The sequence below is a fragment of the Clavelina lepadiformis genome, chromosome 7 (genome assembly GCF_947623445.1).
Source record: "Clavelina lepadiformis chromosome 7, kaClaLepa1.1, whole genome shotgun sequence".
NCBI lineage: Eukaryota > Metazoa > Chordata > Ascidiacea > Aplousobranchia > Clavelinidae > Clavelina > Clavelina lepadiformis.
The window spans coordinates 15,806,777-15,826,011 of NC_135246.1; the positions used below are offsets into that span (position 1 = coordinate 15,806,777).

Below are 19,235 nucleotides of genomic sequence, written 5' to 3' on the forward strand. Positions count from 1 at the left end.
CTGATTGCAAGGGAAAAAAAAACAATTTTATAACACAGATTTTGGTGTAATAACAGCGTTCACTGAATTTTATCACACATGCACAACAATAGTTCACAGCAAACAAGGCACATGGATGTTAGCCAAGTACAAGAACTGCATAACTTTAAAACACTTGTTTGACATTATTTCAAATTTAAATTAATTTACAGGCAGAACAGGTTGTAACCATTTAAAAGCCCATGAGAAAATATTCTCAGGTAGAATATATTACAGATAATACATATGTCTTTGTGGAGGACTAACAATAAATACTATAACCAACACCAATTCCTAGGCCCACCTCTTGAAAACAGTAAGATAAATTTTAGGCCTAGGTACAATAGATTCTAACCATAAAATACTAAACTTCAGCGACACATGTATAGTTTAATCTAAATATTGGTTTAACTGTGATAGCTTGCGTAGATTACATGTTATTTTCTAACTGTGCAACAAAAAAGTTTTCAGCATGAAAGGTAACTCAGTTTCTTAGTGATAAAACAGTGCATTACTTGGTGGAAATAGTTAGTACAGATTGTATAGATATGTTAGAAAAACAATTATCTTGGTCTTACATTAAGTAGAATATGAGTGTGCAATAGAATATATCAAGTATACGGTTGGCACAAATATGATTAGCAACACAAATAGTCAAGTGCAGTTGTTATTTATTATAACTTAAGACATACGATTGCAGCACTAGCACTAATAATAAACAGGAATACAGGCATAGGTGTTAGCAAACCAGCACGAAAGGTACAAAAATAGGAAAATCCAAACAGAATTTAGCTCATTAAAATAATGTATGTGTTTAAAGAAAGCAGCAAACATTGTTGCAGTGTAATAATAATCCTACGAACCTGGCAAAAAAATTAACTTCAGTGTATGGCTAGTATTAACACATACTTCACAGAATATGCCAAGAAATACAAATAATCTACAAACAAAACAACTACAACCATCCAATGCAAGCTCTATCATCATACAGATGTTCAAAATCAGAAATAAAAGTTAACTGGCCAGACCAGCAGTTTTTGCCATGGAGTAGAACATGCCTTTAGATTTCAAAAGATTCTGAGGAGTATCATATTCTGTTACTTTTCCTGCATTCAGTACCAAGACCCTGATAATTGAAAAAACAAAAACGAGTGTGACGAAATATAAAAAGGGGCCAATAAATAATAATCAGCATTTGCATGATGCTAGGTCCACTTAGAAATTTAACACAATCGGATTTGATGTTTTTGTAACTTTGTCGAGCATATGAAACTTGGCTAAGCTAAATAAATGTAAAACACGATTGTGAGAAATTTTCGTGTACCCAGCTAAAGACTCTCACGGTGTTCACTAAATCTTAACAATTCCTGTAACTTATACCTTGTGCTATCCATAATAGTATTAAGACGATGAGCAATTGTAACTGTTGTGGAATCCGCAAATTCTGAACGAATGGTGGCCTGAAAATTTCAAACATCATGCTACTGAGTTATAGCAGTTTCACTATCATTTGTTTTGATAAACACTTGACAAATTGCAAAATACAAATGAGCAGCAAGAAATGAATACAGTTGGTGATTATTTCTGTGTGACCATAAACCTGAATAAGATCATCAGTCTCCAGATCAACTGCAGCTGTAGCTTCATCAAGAACCAATATCTTGGATTTTCGCAGAAGAGCTCTCGCTAAGCAGACCAGTTGTCGCTGTCCAACACTAAGAATACAAGAATTTGGTAAAACATAGAAACTAATACATTACATGGTCTGGACCTAGATTTAGGATAACAGTAGAACAATATTTTTTGTTGACAAACGATCACAGACCTTAGATTTTCTCCGCCTCCAGCAATGTCATGTTCAAGTTTCTTTGGCAAAGTCAAAACAAAATTCTTCAGATGGGAATGTTCCAAAGCATCCCATAATTCTTCATCTGAATAACCATCAAAAGGGTCAAGATTCATCCGTAAGGTCCCACAAAACAAAACTGGATCCTGCAGCAAAAAAACATCCACTTTAATCTTTGATACAGTGAAGACCTCCCTTGTAATTAATAAAGCTGTCCTTGCTACCAGTAAAAAATAAAACATCTAAGTTTTCTCAATTAAGTGGTTAATACGCTTTCACTTAGTAAACGTAAACCAAATGTGAAATTTTGTGGAAAGAAAGCAACAACAACTTGTCCATATCCATTAACCACAGCTTGTCCTCTTACTAAAACAAATTTAGCAAGTTTAATGAAGTATCTAATTTTTACCTGTGGAATAATGGACAGCTTGGATCTGAGTGAATGCAAACCCATCTTTCCTATGTCAAGTCCATCGATAGTGATCATGCCTTCTGCTGCTTCAATGATGCGGAACAAAGCCAATGTCAGGGAAGACTTGCCTGCTCCAGTTCGACCAACTACACCGATCTTAGTTAAGCAAATCAGTAAAACTTGTGGTACCATCCAAAGAAGGTGCCATCTTCATTGTAATTAACATTACATTTAAAACCAAATGCTCCATAACTCTAAACTGCTAATTCCTTGCTTACAAATACGTATCAGCTGAAATGAGTTAAGATAACAAAAAGTTTAAAATTATTGAATTGCATCTGGAATGACTTTCAAGATGTCTTACTTTTTCACCGCCTTTGATGTCAACATTGATGCCTCGAACAACAAGATCCAGCTCATCACGATACCTTGTGCTATAGTTTACAAATTTAATTCTACCACGATCAGGCCAGCCGCTGTTTGGAAGACTGTGTTCAATTTCAAGTGGGGCCTAAATAAATTTAAGGTTTCCTATTCGCCTAGACGTAATTATTCGATCTGGCCAGTTCAGCAGTGATTGTATTGTATATAATCTCAAAAATTACCTTAAGCCACTATCTTACCTCCTGTTGTACATTTGTATACTCTTCGACTCTCTCAACAGCGACAATGTTTGTTTCAACCTCGCTGGCTGTTCTCACCATCCAATTTAATACAGATGTAATCTTCAATGACAACAAAAACTTGTTGATGACGTAAATACTCATGAAACACATTTTTTTGTAAATAGGTATTATTCATCTCCAGTAAAACGAGCATAAGGTTTACCTGCAATGAATAGGAGATGGAAAGACCAACGATACCAGCTTCGATATGCTTTCGTTGTACAACAGCAAATATGGCAGCAAACAGCACAATAAGGTTTCCAACCACTTCAAGGTGCAGAGCAAGCCACCTGAGAATTGTATATCATAAAGTGAGATTGGTCAAGCAAACTTGGCACTGTTTGAGTGCTCATGTTCAAAGGGATGTAATGTTGTGAATTAGTGAGACAGTTCAGTTAATGCAGAAAATACAAGAAAACAACTTATTATTAATGCTGCTAGTACTTCATTGCTGGAGTGTAGAAAATTGAAGAAAGAAATCTGACTTGCCGATTTGAAACAATGTTGGAATAATATGATATCTGATTTGTGTCCACTTTTGCTTCATTTTGTCTTATGAAACTTTTTTCCAATCCATAGGCTCTGATGGTGCTAGCTCCTGTTTATTACAAATCACCTTTTAAATCAGAAATAATATCCAAGTCTCCACAAATAACACCTAATTTGAGCTCACATCAACATGGGTAGTGTCAAAAGTTGTAAAACACAGGTATGGTATCAAGCAACTTGTAAGTCAAAATAATGCAAATTAGGACACCTGCGAGAGTTTCACTGAAATGCGAATAGATAGGAGATCTGCTGATCGATTCCAACCTTCTGAGCTGTCTCGATGTTCGAACGTAAAAGCGCTGCAATAAAAGTGACCACACAAGCTTCAGTTACAATAAAAGACCTAAAAAGAGATAAATAACAACGCTAAGGTATAAAAATTCAAGCTGCAGCAAATAACACAAACCTGCACAAACCAGTAGAGAATGACAACAGGAAGGGCAACAGTTGCAAATATTGGTGTGCTGTAGATAATGACAACAAAGATGGACAAAGTCATGAAAAATGTTCTTAAGAAACTACTCAAACCTCGTGGTATAACTTCATCGATTACATAAATGTCCTTGCTGTAAAAAAGTTTTTTATTAAAATAATAATTAAAATGGTTTTATACAATACAATCTTATACAATAAAAAAATAAAATAAAACCAATCAGTCCTTTGGTATGGCTGAGAGTCTACAACAACAACAACAAACGCAAACTACAACATGAGACCAGAAGTGCATAAGACGATGATCGCTTTTGCTGCAAAAAACTTTTTTTTTTGAAACAATAAGAAATGTATATAATACAAAGTAAAACAAAACATTCAAACGGTTAACAGTCTACAGCAGTAGCAAACTACAACATAATATCAGAAGAGCATCCGAAAAAGAAAATTCTATAACCTGAAACGATTCAAAATTCTACCAAGTGGAGTGGTGTCAAAAAATGACATTGGTGCTTTGAGCAAATTGTTCAGCAATTTTGAATGAAGCAAGGTTGATGCAGCAACTGATCCGTAAGTTCCAGCAAATGATGATGACAAAACAAATATGGCTGACAAAATATTCCATGCGTCAAATAATGAGTTAAATCAGACTATAGTAACTACCAGGAAAATCATTTTCGTACTATAGGTTAGCTATAACAATAAATATTCATTATTCATAGTCATCAGTCATCACACTACATTTTCTTTAGTTTATTTTGTCCCTATTATACTGTAAAATGATTCTAAACTAAAATCAGTGAAAACTTACATAGCCAAAAACAGGTCAATATACACACTGATTACCAATACTGGGTAAAACAACCTACTTTTTGATGCACCAATAACCCCATATATAGCAAGTCGGAATGAAGTTGAGTTTTGTGCTTTTGCAGAATCCTTGGCATCGTTTGTCCAGTCTAAATACAAAAAAGTCAGTTGGAAAAAAACAAAAAAGTTATTGTAAATGTTTAAATTTAAAAATGCAACATATAATACAGCAACGAATGAATTAATCACCTGCTAGCCATATACTAGAACCTATAGAAGAAGCAGTCGATAGCATGTAGGATGCAATGATGACAAATATTGAAAAAAATCCAATCGAACACATGTAAGATGTAAACACCGACGCTTTTATCTGGCAGAAAAGCGAAATTATCAAAACTGGTTCCTTTATTTATGAATACTACAGTAATTTACAAAATACAACAAGATAAACTAGAAACATACATTTCCTGTTTCTGCTGTCTCTGTGTTGATTAATTTGTTCTCAGCTTGTTTCTTCTGATCCGGCGATTTGCAAACTTGGTTTGTGTCATTCTTTATAATTGGACGATATTTGCATGTGGGTCCATAAATGGCTTGCACTGTTACTAACTTTTGGCTTAGATCTCTGCAGAAGCATTTAAAGCAAAGCAATGGAGGTATAGTTGATTGCAATATTGATTTTCTCCTTAAAATGCACAAAATGGCAAAAAAAAACCTCAAAATATACCTCTGAAATTGTCTGCTAGCTATAACAACAGCTGATCCTTCTGACCCAACAATTGGTTCTGGATCTTCATCGTCAGGCATTGTGCTTGTTGGTGAATTGGGAACTAAGATTTAAGATATTAAAAAATAATTCATATAAGTCCAAAACGAACAATAAAAACAAGAACAATGTCAATTAAAGTTTGACCAAAGAGTTTTGATGTTTAAAAAACTATTTAGCGACTGTTGGTTTAGATTTACTATTACGGTATATATTGGATATATAACAGCACATAAATAACATAGAAGTATCTATCAGTTTTATTAAAATTGAAACTGTGCTAAGTTTAAGACAGTTTTTTGGAAAGATAAAAAAACAATCACCTACCCGAAAATTTATCATCAATATCTTCATCTTCCTGTTTTTGTTTTTCTTCATTGTTTGCGTAGTTTTTCAAAAACTCAGAAAAAACACCATTTTTTTCTAACAACTCATCATAATGACCAATCTATATCCAGAATTACAAGATAGTAAATTTTGTGATAAATTATAACACCTAATAAGTAAAACAAGGCATGAAGAAAACTTTACCTCTGATATTTTTCCATCTACAAGCACAACAATAATGTCAACTTGTGGCAAGAATGAAATTCCATTTGTCACTAAAAGACGAGTCTAAACAAAAGAGCGACTTCAGGTAGAAATTACAACGATACAAATAACTTGCAGCATGACAAAACATATTTTGAAAAATTAACAAGATATATCTCACTTTTCTTTGAAGACATCCACCAGGTCCAAGAACATTGTCAAAGAGATTCTTTCCAACATGAGCATCAACAGCACTGAGTGGATCATCGAACAAGTATACCTGAAATATTGAATCAACAATATTGGTTGCTGTTGCAACTCAAGCAACTAAACTGTGTGGCAAATTACTGTAACTAATTTAACTGTAACTAATTACGTTTCAATATTAACTGTTTAAAAATATACATCTGAGTCCTGATATACAGCTCTTGCGATTGAAATCCTTTGCTTTTGACCTCCAGATAAATTGATACCCTATCAAAAACAGAAGTTACAGCCATTTTCATATGGATCCAAAAATTCTTAGAAAAAGTAGTTACCCTTTCTCCAATTTCAGTCTGGTCACTGGCTGGCAACATTTCAAAATCTTCTTTCAGTTCACAAGCTTCAACGGTATCTTGATACTTGCAAACGTCAAATGGCTTGCCAAAGAGAATGTTTTCACGCACAGTGAGATTTTGAATCCAAGCTTGTTGTGCTACATATGCTACTGAACCCTGTCGAGATAAGGACACCAAAGTTAGGGATAAAATAGCACCAGAATTGATATCATAATTTAATTTATATAGAAAAAAAGCACGTGTTATAATAGTTCGTATTCCAACCTTCACTGATACTCTTCCATTCAATTTCACCATATCTCCGAGCAAACAGTTAACCAAAGATGACTTTCCACTTCCAACTTGTCCAACAACTGCAACCAGAGATCCTTTGGGCACAGACAGATTAATGCTGAAAGTAAAGCTTTTGAGTAAAGGCACAATTTATTTTCAAGTTACATATATTGGAAAATGGACTAATATAGTACAGAATATGAGCATAAATTTAGCCTTAAAACACTCTTTTGTACTTTTTTAAAGCAGGTTCGTCATCTTTATCCCAGGTGAAGGTGCCATTTTCGATGGAAATTACAGGACCACAGGATGGTATTCTGTCCACATTATCCAGATCTAACTCTTCGTTGCATAGAAAGCGCTGGAGACGTTTTAAGCTTACATTTGCCTGTGATGCACAGTAATTGCAATAAATACTTTTTGTATCAAGGTTATGTGTTTGTCTTAACTTTGATAACAACTGTTAAACAGTAACTCAAACTTAATCATTCAAATATTAGGAAGAAAGTGAGTTAAACGATTATTTACTCATTTTAATTTAAAGAGCAATATGAACTCATCGCATATTGGTAAGATACTACTTAATATGCTAACTGAAATGAACCCTTGTTATATCAAGATTGAATCACCTGTACTAAAGATGAGATCATGATGGGAAGCATAGTCAAAGGAAATTGAAGAATGTTGAAAAGGGAAATTGACACAAAAGCTTTCTGAGCATCCAGAATATTGCCAGGGTCAGACAGGGTGTACACAGCAAATGTTGTCAACGAAACCTGAAAAAAATTCAATGGGGTTACAGAAAACAAGATTTATGATGCATTTGGAGTTAGAATCTTCATACTGTGAGAAACCAAGTGACACCTACGAGAAATGGAGCACAAGTCCACGTGAACATGGCTGCTGCATTGAGATATGCAGCACGTTTCAAAACGTTTATTTCTTTACCACGAATTGCATAAACTTTGTCCTGTAATTAAAATACAGAACTGTTTACAGCGGTTGCTTGGGAATTAGGGTTGGTTCGATAGGAACTCAAACCTAAATAGATATAGAGCCTGTGTGGAAAACGATAATTTTTGGTAAAAGCAATGTAAACAGTAACTTCGTTATGCTATGAGTTTAAACTTAGTAGAAGGCTGTTTTGAAACCTATGTTCGGCATAGTACAATAAACCAGAGCGCATACAGTTAGAAAGAAATCTGTCCTGAGTGATATTACAAATTGAAAGGAATTATTACAAAGAAAGCAAAAGAAGAAATACAAGCAAAAAGTCACCCTAAAAGAAAGCTCCCAAGCATACATTTTTAGCACTTTGATACCATTCAAGATTTCATTCATAACTTTGATTCGTTCGTCCTTGTGTTTCATTTGTTCAATCTGTAAAATAAACCAATATATCAATTAATTGTTCTTAAGCCAGCAAGTTTTAAAATTAACATTGGTAAGTAATATAAAAAGATTTGGAGAGATTTTTACATAAGACTTTTAGAAGAATTTTTATAATAGATACAACAGACGTTGAACATTTATAATTACCTGAAAGTTGTGAGCTCGGCTTGCAATGTAAGCATTAATTGGGATAAGCAGTACCATAACACCAAGCCCAGCAAGTGTGGAGGGACCCATTGTTTGCCATAGGAAATACATTGCCAGAATAATTTGGAAGGGACCTGCAAAAATGAAAACATTGACATTTCAGGAATAACGCTACAATCCCAGCTAATTGGCCGAGTTGGAAATGCACTACAACGCACCTGACCATAAAATGTTTACATATGTTGTCAAATCCATAAACCTCTGAGCATCAACAGACATTAAATTTACAACTTCGCCAACTGTGCTGTGTTTTCGAGCAGCACTGGAAAGTGTGAGAGCCTAAACATAGGTGTTAAAGTTCTCAACCTTGATTAAAATTTTGCTTTTCAAAACTATCAAAACAGAAAATATCAAAAATGATGAAATTGTAACATTGCAGTAACATTATCGATATAGTTATGATGATAAACAATGTCAATAAAAAGTTTTTTATACATTCATTATATGCACACAAACAATATATTTGACATTGCAAAATTGGATTTTGTCAGATAGATACACTGCTATCATACTTTATATCTTTATTGGCTTAACTAAGTTTTAGTTGCTTGTGTATTTTGTTGGACTGTGTTCTAATAATAGTTTCATATTATCTCGGGATCATTGAGCAATGTGCAACTACGAATACAATCTTGAGAGCGTTAATTGATGCAGGTTGACTAAAGTCAATGCATATTTAGCTTATATGACACATTTTTCATAAAGATCATGGAAGTGAATTTTATAATAAAATACTCATTTTCAATACCTGAAAATCACACTTAACGTCACTCGAGTCATAACTTAACACAGCTTACTATTAAAGAAATACACAAGTACGGGCAAGTTACAAACTTAAGAAGTTGCAGCTAAGTTGTTTATCTCAACACTCAACACTTATGAAGAGTATTTTAATTTTTAAGAAGGCTCTGTGATAAACAATATTGCCGATTTTAACTAGTAATAAAGATCTGATAAACTAAATTTATCAAACCAATGCTCAAATAAAACTTTAACATCTAACAAACTACACATTTAACAAAAAATCACAACCTCAGAACATGATATACCTTTCTGTACACCGCTGTGATGACTCCAGACCGTAACCTCATACCAACAGTAAAACAGACATGGAAGTACTGCTGAAGAATGATGCTCTTTACTATTGCAGTTAAAAATAGCAAGACAGCCAGAGAATATCCTTGCCACACTGGATTGTTGGATTTTGCGAAATTAATCATGCCACTGAGAATTAATAAGTATATTGCACGTTACATATACAGTGGAAGGTAGAGCTTTTCACTCATCATTTACAAGTTGAAAGATAAAATGATTTTACTCGAATGATTTTGAACCTATAAGTCCGCAAGTTACGTGGAAAAACCATTCAGAAAAAGGCACTCTCACTTTTTGCCTTCTCTATAGTGTGAGGGAATGGCGCTATCACAGTGGAAAATCGTCAACGCGAAGCTGATTGATTTGAAATAATTCATCATTAATTGATAGTACAGAGTTGGAATAATTGTCTTTACTAAATTGGCAAATTGCCAGCATCAGTTAGTTGAGCTAACATTATTCCACCTTCCATGTAATTGGAGTGAAAATAAATTTTTGACACTACTGTTTTGACATTACGGAATATTACCAATAGTTACTGGTACATAAAAGAACCAGGAAAGATTTGCTGTAAGCATAATCTGTAGTATTAAAAGTTGGAAACTTGTAGTATTAAACTATCACACTGTACATAAACAAAAGTTCATCGTCTTTTTTGTTGTTATCGTTTGGTTTAAATTGGTATAAGTTGGTTTTCATTGCTTTGCATTTCATCAGCATTTATTTACAAGTAAAGCAAATTTATAAATTTGAACAGACAGCTTACAAACGCATAGTTAAAATCAAGGCAAAGCAAACTGTTTATGCCAACATAAAGCAAGTAAATATAAAGAGCATAAAGTGAATATTATCAGATTTTTACATTTTTATGATTTTTAAATACTCTTCGACTGTATTCTTTAATGGTTGATGATATAATGATAACATATTTGTAAATTATACTTATTTTGATAAATCAGTGACCTTTTAGGCTTCTTAAGGATCTTCTTTTAACAAAGAGTCAATAAAATCAATGTTCCAGCAAAAAACAGGGCCCGAAATGTTCAGTGCATGCCAGACTCTGGCACTCTCAAGTTGGGGCTTATGCAACAGCCCAAGAAACAAAGTAAAACAGAATAGCAAACGTTCAACCAACATTTTATTGCAACTTACCTGAGAAGTTGTGGGCTGACAAAGGTTAAGACATCATTCAGGATTTTGAGGAAAGTACTGATCAAAAAAAAAGGACCAAAACTTTTCAGCAAAGCTTTTAAGAGAGATGGCATTCTCTTCTTTTCTACATGCATTAAAAATATAGTTATTTAAAAGGTAGCTGCAGTGAAAACAAATTGTAATATAGTTTAAAAGGGCTTTTTCTGTGGTAAACAGAAATACCAATCTTCTGAATTTTGAATTAAAAATTGAATAAAAGTGAGCTATGTAATCTCATCATAACAAAATAACAGAGAAACTTGCAACGTTTGTGCTCACAGGCAAGCATCTAGAAATAAAAGACATTACGTACTTGAACAGAAGTGGTACAAAACAGTTTGTCTTACCATCAGGTTGTTTAATAAGAACTTCGTCATCTGTGTTGTTGGGAACATTTCCTGCTTTTTGTTGCTGTTTTCTGCATATTAAAACGACAAAGGGATAATAAATTTGGCGTAAAAGTTGTTCATTGTGTAAAGTAAGCTTGCTTGCAAATATTTGGGAGCTTAGAAATTTATAACAAAATTTAAATCCAATTAAATACTTCAGTTAATTACTATTACTCAAAAGATTAAGTGGTAATATAAAGATATCTTGCACATATCTGTGAGTGGAAGGGAAAGGTCAGCATAAGGGCTAAAAAGTATAACCCTATTTAGTATGAGACATTTTATTACATAACATTACAACAATAAGAGGCATTAGAGCGACTGGTGCACAGTTTCAATGCAAACAGCTTGATCGATGCCACAATAGATAGTATACATACTTCAGCTTTGCTTTCTCTGCATTCCATATCTTAAGAAAGCGTTTGGAGACCCTCTCAGCTTTATCAACGCAATTCAGGTCCCAAAGATCACTGTCCACAAGAGGGCACTTGTAACCTTTCATGATCATTCTGATCGAAAGCAAAGTTAACGTTATGAGTAAATCAAGGTTGTACAAATAAAACGTTTAAACAGGGATGTTCGGTAAATAAAACTTAAATGACACAAAAAGAAAACAATGTGAATATATTACTTGGAAAACCATTCAAAAGTTAGCCTGGAAAGGAAACAAGACGATGACTCAGGGCATGGCAAGTTGTCTTTATACTCTTCAGGGTTATGATCAGATTGCTTACTCTCTGTTCCTTCACAATACAAATCCTATAGTACAAAAGTTTTTTTTATATTTATATTTTTTCATACACACTTTTAAAAAAAGGTGTAAGTACTTTCACCTAAAAACTGCAGATTTGCTATAATTTTTTTAGGTAAATATATTCTTTTATTATAATAGAACAATTTTTAGTAACTTTTAGTAAAACAGTTTTGTTTAATACTATTTGTTAATGATTGTGTTGCCTAAGGACATTACAACGGTATGGCCCTAGAGAGTATCAAACAAGGAACACAAGCCACATTTGTTGCAAGGCCTGTGCTCAAACCAATCAGCTGCTGAGCCAACACACTTTGCAATACAAACAGCATGCAACATAAATATTTACTTGTACCGTAATATAAATCTGCTTTAGACAGATATAACAGTGATAAATTATCACAGTATTACTACAAATAAACGTTGACTCTTGTGGAAAAAACTAATTACTATATAAATTATTTTTGGCAGCATTGGCAAGCAATATGTACATAACTATCATTCAAATCAGGCAAACCACTAAAAACATTTATTTTATGAGTTACGAACCAAGTGCATAAATTTTCTGATTTGGATAAACTGTCGCAATAATATTTTATAGATTTGATTCCTTTAAAGTAATGTCATCTTTTATACTATAGTATATAGAATAAAATTTTGTTAAGTTATCAACTTACTTTAGGTGGAAAAGCTGGTGGGTCATCAACAAAGAAGCACATCACAAAAAGTGAGAGTACACAGGCATAAGATATAAAGAAAGTGATTGCTCTGAACAATTCTCTGTCATCTAGAAGCTGAAAAATGTTGATCATTGTATTGTTACAGGCATGATACATGTCCCCCCAGTAGTACATAATGGGTAATGTTAGATATGAGAGTATCTTCTTACCACACTTTTTTGTGAGTGTAATTAACTAAATTTGAATGTGGCAAAATTTCTACATATTCTCACCACTTTTTAACGTTTAACCCATGTAGAAATATTGGAAGTGCGATGTTCTGCTCTATGGTAAGCCACTTTCCACAAATTAAGTCTGACTGGCAAATTCAATGTTTTCAAACATGCAGCAAATATATGAAAGACAATACTAAGCCATTGTTGTAAAAACAATTCACGCGGTATTACTGTTACATTGGTTTGAAAAATTTTGTATTTTAAATTACTAATTACATACAGATTTCGTATTTTTATATTACAAAATAATTTTCAATTTTAAAGTAAAATTTTAAAGAAATGGTAACAGGTTTTTAAGTTTTCTATTAAGCTGTGCAGCAGAACAAGTTCAGCTTAGTAGCTAAGACATGAGACGTGGTTAAGACGTGTGTGATAAACGTGAACTAATAAAGAAGCTCAAAGGCTAGCGATGAACGAAAAGTTTGGGATCCTATGACAACGCACTGCATATACCCAACAAAAGTAATAGTTGTGTTACATCAATTTTTCAATCCCATCATGAAAGAAATCAATTGCAAAATGTTAATTACGACAACTCTTTGCTTAATACCTTGGCATTCATCAATCTGTCAACTTGGTTTTTCAAAATAAGAGCCCAGAAGACAAGATACAAGAGCCAAAAACATGTGAGAAGACTGGAAGATTGAATTCCTTTCCTTCGATCAAAGTTTACAAAATACACTGATTTGGCCTAAAAAAATTTGTTCGGAGAACAGAAGTTGAAGTTATTTTATATTTTAATTAAAAGTATGCACTGTAACCAAACTCATGTGAAAGTTTTGTACAAGCTACAAGGTTTAATGATAATGATAATATGATAAATTTTTTGATACAGTAACACAATAAAACATATCATGTCCAAATTATATATGTAAGTAATACCATTCCTATGGCTAGCACAGCTGGAGAAATCAGATATACATAACCAAGACGAATGCCATGAGTGTATTCCCAAATTCCACGTCCTAAATTGGCCAGTGCGAGCAAGCACAGTGCAGCAGTAAATACCTATGATATTAAAGAAAATAAATAGTTGCAATGAAAGGATATTACTCATTACAAAGCAGATTGTTACCAAGATCAACAGTATACATCTATACATATGTTAACAAAATATTATGGAAACAGCTTACACAGATCGAAAAACAATATTGATTATATAAAATGTAAAATATCAAATTTAGTTACCATTCTTGCTTTGAAAAGTGGTGAAGGAACAATATATGATTGGTATGACTTCCGATAAATGAAAAAATATGCTGTTCCAAATATCAACATATAAGCACATGGTGTCAAATCAAGAACTGTATGTTCAAAACATTTGCTCAGTTGTGGATTTGTCACGTTTAAAATCGTGTTTATGTCCTGGAATTTAAAAAAGATGTTTTATTTCCAATTAAATAGACCATCAGGGTATGTTTGACAAAACCTGTTACACACATGTTACTACTGTTACATGACCTATTTTCTAAAAATATTTCCTTAATGATTATAACTATAACTTCACACATAAACGCAAAAATGGTTAATGTATGCAAAATAACTTACAAAAAAATCTTCTCCTCCACAGAAATCTTTTAAATTCATTTCGAAAACACGGATATTGTACTTCACAAAGTGTGAAATCAATGTTAACGTTCAATTGATCAAAGTTAGAATAAACATTGACACATAGAAATGCTGCCGATATGACCTAATATGAACACTATGACAGCACAAGATTGATTAACAGACACAGATAAACTTAAAACGTTATTCTTTATAAATTTTCACACCTATAGGACTGAGTTATTTTCAAGTTTGGCAAATGCTCACATTCTTAACAAAAAACCGCAAAAATCTGGGTACAAGGACCATTTGGAGTTGTGTTTTTGCTACTGTACTACTAACATATTTGTACAAAATACCACAACGGCTGAAGCTTCTACCCTGGACGCCAATTAAGTTAGTAGGGACACGTATGTCCAGGTCTTAAGGTCAAGTTTTATGCTAAAAGACTGAAGTTACCTTTACGTTTACAATTGAACTTATTAGCAGGTTTATAATGATTTGTATGTAAGGTAGTTGAGATTTGCAGTTATATTATCAAAGTGCAAGTGAAGCAATCGCTTTGTCTGTGGAAATAATTATGTTATAACCATGCTAACCAACATACATGTACAACATGTTCATCGTAATCATCGTCTATGCGAAAGCAATCAACTATTTGTTAACTCACACTCGCTTTAGCGCCTTTTGCCTGTTACTCTCATGCTCTTAATCAGGCTACTGCGAGTGTGAGGTGTTGATTAGCGGCAGGGCGAAACTACATTATGATCAACTGCGTTGTGTCTTGTTCGTTGCTTGCGCACTCGCGTCACTACAATTCGACAGCATGTGTTTTTGTCTGGCTCAATGGAATGCAGCAATTAACGGTAATTTTGTGTGCCATTGATTTTGCTCATCTCGTGGGCAACAGTTTGTAAGAATCAATTACTAGCTAAGTTGTTAAAACAAAGCAAATCGTGCGATTACGCACTGACACGGAAAGACGATGTGGATATATGCCAAGGTTGGGAAACTTGTTCAATGAAAGAGTCACTTGCAGAAAAATACAAACACCAGCCATTCGCAAAATCAGTAGTGTCAATAAAAATGCGGTAAACAATGCATGGATAATGAACAATAACGGATATTACTATTCAGCTGGAAGAGCCACAAAAAAAATGTCGGCGAACCGCAGTTTGCCCACCTTTGAATGCAAAGTGCAATGCCGTGATTTCTTCTCTCTAACTATAGTATAGTATTCCAGACACAAGAGAAATTGGTTAAATTTATCTTACCCCAGTGTGGCGTTCGGACAATTTCATAATTGCAATAATTATATATATTGGCATTGCATAAAGTTTGATTTTTCTCCAGTCTAGATAATGTAATAATGTGCAAAGCTTGTAGCGTGCTGACATAGATTGAAGTGTTTCAAGTACCTTGTTTTCGTGGTGTAATATGCGACACGTGGTTTATGGTAGCAAGGTATTGTTCTAGTATCTTTAATCACAAGCGTAGTTTCAAACCAATATGTGATATAGTAAGTGTGTCAAGTGGTTTTTTTGTACTGGTGTAAAATCGATTTGAATTCTTTGTGATGAAAAGCTTAGAATAACATGGACACATGTACACGTGTGATAGCAGTTAATTTGGCACTCGCTCATTGGTCAATATTTTAGTATATAAAACAAGTGTTGGATTTAAATCGCTCTCTTGGAAATTCTCTCTTCTCTGAGTTATTTCCCTTGTTCTGTAAAATTGAAGTTATTACTGAATTATTAAGAAAGTGGGATCATGGTGTAAATATTGCTAATTCGATACAACTGATTCGTACAATATAACAACTAAATTTTATGAAGTTGGTGTTGATTTAAGAAGCAAATGAGACAGTAAAACGCAACGGAGTCAAAGACAATCATAGGAGTCAGACAATAAAACTGAAAGACTGGGTTTGGCTTAGGCCATCCCAAAACCATTACCACACCACTCATCCCATACCAGTACAAGCTTGGTGAAATTATGATATTAATTCTCCGTAAAAATCGTCAATCTGATAACAATATCGTATCTGTTTTGCTCACACTTTGGAAACTACATTAATAATGAAGCCCGCGTGGCCAGGGACCTTTTGTCCAACGTTTGTACCAATACACACGTGACACGTCTATACGATATGGAGTGCGCTTACATCGGTAAGACTACATTCCTTATTCACGATCATCGAGCACACGCACTTACACCAAATTGGTCACCGAAAACGGTTCTAATTTATACAGAGCGCTTTCGAAAACTATTTATCATAAAAGGCAATATCCCGCATGATACTGTCCCGGGACCTATGAATCCTACAAACATTCCAGAATTATGCCAAGCTTATGGTTGGGAGTCGGAACATCGTTAAGTATGGATTTTTTATTCGGAAAAAGAAACGGGTCACATCAAAAAAAATTATGGCTCAATGTACAAAGACCAGCATCATACGGATAAAATGTAAAAACGACAACGGAAGAAAAATTCATGAAGTCCATCTACCCAAACAATCGATTCCTACCGTCACTAAATAGACCTTAAATCGATTCCATTAAAAGTCCGATAGAATATCAGTTCCGTAAAAGTATTTGGTAATTTGCAGTAATTCGTATTAAATCGAATATACAGTTAGAACTACCAAGGCTGCGCCCATGACAAAAGATAATTTCTTGCTTTATCATTATTTTATGCCCTATGTTGTTCATGTCAATGGTAATGTTTGCTATCTTCAAACTCTGCATAATGTTTGTTATACTTTTTGCCCAATATTGTTCATCTTAATTCTTAAAAATTTCGCGTTCTTTTACATGCAGCTACTTCCATACTGACAACTTATATTCTTTCAATTAAAAAAAAAAATATTTACGTCCGAAACCTGTCAGATTAACTAGCGTCAAATATGATTCCGCTTGTTGCCTTGACTGCAATAACGATTGCGGCATAAGTCACAGTGTCCTAATTAGCCCTTATTCCTACGGAATTCTCGTGCAGATCTGATGATATTATGATGTTATTAGTGCTTTATTTCGTGTGTTTAACAATAAGCGCTGAAGTATATTTTGGTTGTGTCTAGTATATGCGACCTGGTTTTGATTACTTTTGAATTACGTCATTCGTACTACAGCGCCCTGTCAGTTCTGATATTGTCTGTCGGTAATTTACAGTCTATCGAATGCAGCTTTATTCTGTGCTCTAGAAATTGTAACCGTTTCGTTGAGAACCAATAATAAATATTATTCAAGACATTGACAGTTCGGTTCTGGTACTGTTATACTTAACTAGGCTATCAGAGGTTAATGAACGCGCTATTAATGGAGCCAGATTAGCGAACAACCGATCAAGCAACAATTAACAACAGTTCACAACCCCAACAATACGCCCAGTTAGCACAACAGTATAGCTTATACAGAAGATTCGTACACTATATTATATAATATTATATTTGTATATTATCTCGTATATTATATTTGCCTAATCGTAGAGTAATCAATCCTAAATAATACGCAGAATTGTTAAAGCAATACAACTCACCTGACCAAAAAACCTTTAAGAAAATTTACGCTTTGAGCACCGAAGAACGTCAAATTTACAATTCCACCGATCGAAATTTCATTTTGCGCAGCATTAGCGTGACCTAAAAATGATCACCCTCAGTTTATATTAAGAACTAAGTAACTATCAATACTCTTGTACAAAACTGTCCAGTACAAAAGTGTTCCAATGTACTATCGATGTTACACCGGACCTTTTCCTGTTCAAAATATCAGAGTCAGAAATAGTGACACCAAATTTGTTTGTATTTTTATTGATTTATTACTTATATTTACTACCCACTGGTACAAATTAGGCGTTTCGTGAACTGTATTTTTCCTTTTGTATTGGCCTGACACCAGTTTTTTGTTCTGTGGTAAATTTGATAATAATCTTAACTTGAGTTTCACCAATTTATTAAGTACCCTCTGACATGCTATAAGGCTTACGGATTTCCCAACGGTTTTCCATCCATTGAATGTGTATTTTTCTGGGCCTATTGTTGATTGACACTTTTCTTCTCTCAGAGAGTCAATGACGAAAAGTGAAAATAATGCTTACCACGGCATTGTACCTTCGCGTAATTGCATTCTTGAGTTGATTATGATGTAAGCCTACAATCAAAATTATAAGCCAATCAAAAGAGTATGTATGTAAATTTTACGTTGGTATGATTTCGCGCCGGTACAAGGGAATCAAAATAAATACCTTATTATGCGCTACCGTTCAATTCTTTAAGCTTTATCAATGTAATTCAGGTTCCAAAAAAATGTTTTTAAGAGGACACTTGTATATGACACTTGTTCTGAATATTGGACAAAATAGCATGTTACTTTTTGCACCAATTTAAAAGTTGTAAAATTACTTTTACTAGTACTACTATATTCAAGACTTTACAAAACCACTTCAAATACAAATGTTAATAATTAATATGCAGGTATTGTTTACTGAAATAAAAAAACGTAGGATAGCAACCGCAAAATTTCCATGAAATACAATCTTGTCGTAGATAGCTTATCTCAGCTTAAAGTGCAAAGAACAACGCTACTAGGCCGCTACGATATCTAATTGTCGTTATTAAATATAATATACATACTAAACATGAATGCTGCATGTTTCCAAACCCGCCGTCTAAAGTTAGCCAGTATAGAAGCAAGTATTGTGTAACGGCAAACTGTCTAACCACCTGTGAAGTTACAAAATTCAAAACGGAGTAAATATCAACTCAACTTTACAATTTACCAATTTCGCCAATACAAAAGCAAAGCAAAATCTTAGCACAAATTCTACAATCAGTGTTGTTCA

At 33.8% G+C, this 19,235-nt stretch overlaps 1 protein-coding gene across 3 annotated transcripts in view; it reads right to left on the reverse strand.

Moving 5' to 3' along the window:
• Positions 1–19,235, reverse strand: part of LOC143465375 (multidrug resistance-associated protein 1-like) — a 19,795-nt gene continuing 560 nt past the window's right edge. The window contains exons 3-44 of one of the 3 annotated variants that reach the window (XM_076963612.1): positions 19,027–19,116; positions 18,639–18,735; positions 18,380–18,544; positions 17,931–18,033; positions 14,391–16,119; positions 14,031–14,207; positions 13,725–13,850; positions 13,393–13,533; positions 12,565–12,681; positions 11,768–11,895; positions 11,517–11,645; positions 11,095–11,165; positions 10,709–10,832; positions 9,511–9,685; positions 8,620–8,740; positions 8,402–8,535; positions 8,141–8,242; positions 7,731–7,832; positions 7,492–7,638; positions 7,099–7,250; positions 6,854–6,980; positions 6,569–6,745; positions 6,435–6,503; positions 6,211–6,309; positions 6,030–6,113; positions 5,826–5,946; positions 5,460–5,562; positions 5,195–5,357; positions 4,982–5,102; positions 4,792–4,881; positions 4,380–4,530; positions 3,897–4,056; positions 3,699–3,789; positions 3,431–3,539; positions 3,105–3,231; positions 2,900–3,001; positions 2,641–2,787; positions 2,274–2,432; positions 1,844–2,010; positions 1,619–1,733; positions 1,399–1,478; positions 1–1,144 (exon numbers count right to left, since the gene is read on the reverse strand). In XM_076963612.1, coding sequence (XP_076819727.1) covers positions 1,033–1,144; positions 1,399–1,478; positions 1,619–1,733; positions 1,844–2,010; positions 2,274–2,432; positions 2,641–2,787; positions 2,900–3,001; positions 3,105–3,231; positions 3,431–3,539; positions 3,699–3,789; positions 3,897–4,056; positions 4,380–4,530; positions 4,792–4,881; positions 4,982–5,102; positions 5,195–5,357; positions 5,460–5,562; positions 5,826–5,946; positions 6,030–6,113; positions 6,211–6,309; positions 6,435–6,503; positions 6,569–6,745; positions 6,854–6,980; positions 7,099–7,250; positions 7,492–7,638; positions 7,731–7,832; positions 8,141–8,242; positions 8,402–8,535; positions 8,620–8,740; positions 9,511–9,685; positions 10,709–10,832; positions 11,095–11,165; positions 11,517–11,645; positions 11,768–11,895; positions 12,565–12,681; positions 13,393–13,533; positions 13,725–13,850; positions 14,031–14,207; positions 14,391–14,429 — 4,659 coding nt within the window. In that variant the 5' untranslated portion in view covers positions 14,430–16,119; positions 17,931–18,033; positions 18,380–18,544; positions 18,639–18,735; positions 19,027–19,116 and the 3' untranslated portion in view covers positions 1–1,032. Of the gene's footprint in view, positions 1,145–1,398; positions 1,479–1,618; positions 1,734–1,843; positions 2,011–2,273; positions 2,433–2,640; positions 2,788–2,899; positions 3,002–3,104; positions 3,232–3,385; positions 3,540–3,698; positions 3,790–3,896; positions 4,057–4,379; positions 4,531–4,791; positions 4,882–4,981; positions 5,103–5,194; positions 5,358–5,459; positions 5,563–5,825; positions 5,947–6,029; positions 6,114–6,210; positions 6,310–6,434; positions 6,504–6,568; positions 6,746–6,853; positions 6,981–7,098; positions 7,251–7,491; positions 7,639–7,730; positions 7,833–8,140; positions 8,243–8,401; positions 8,536–8,619; positions 8,741–9,510; positions 9,686–10,708; positions 10,833–11,094; positions 11,166–11,516; positions 11,646–11,767; positions 11,896–12,564; positions 12,682–13,392; positions 13,534–13,724; positions 13,851–14,030; positions 14,208–14,390; positions 16,120–17,930; positions 18,034–18,379; positions 18,545–18,638; positions 18,736–19,026; positions 19,117–19,235 lie in introns of all 3 variants that reach the window. The other 2 variants (XM_076963611.1, XM_076963613.1) reach the window with 2 other exon arrangements.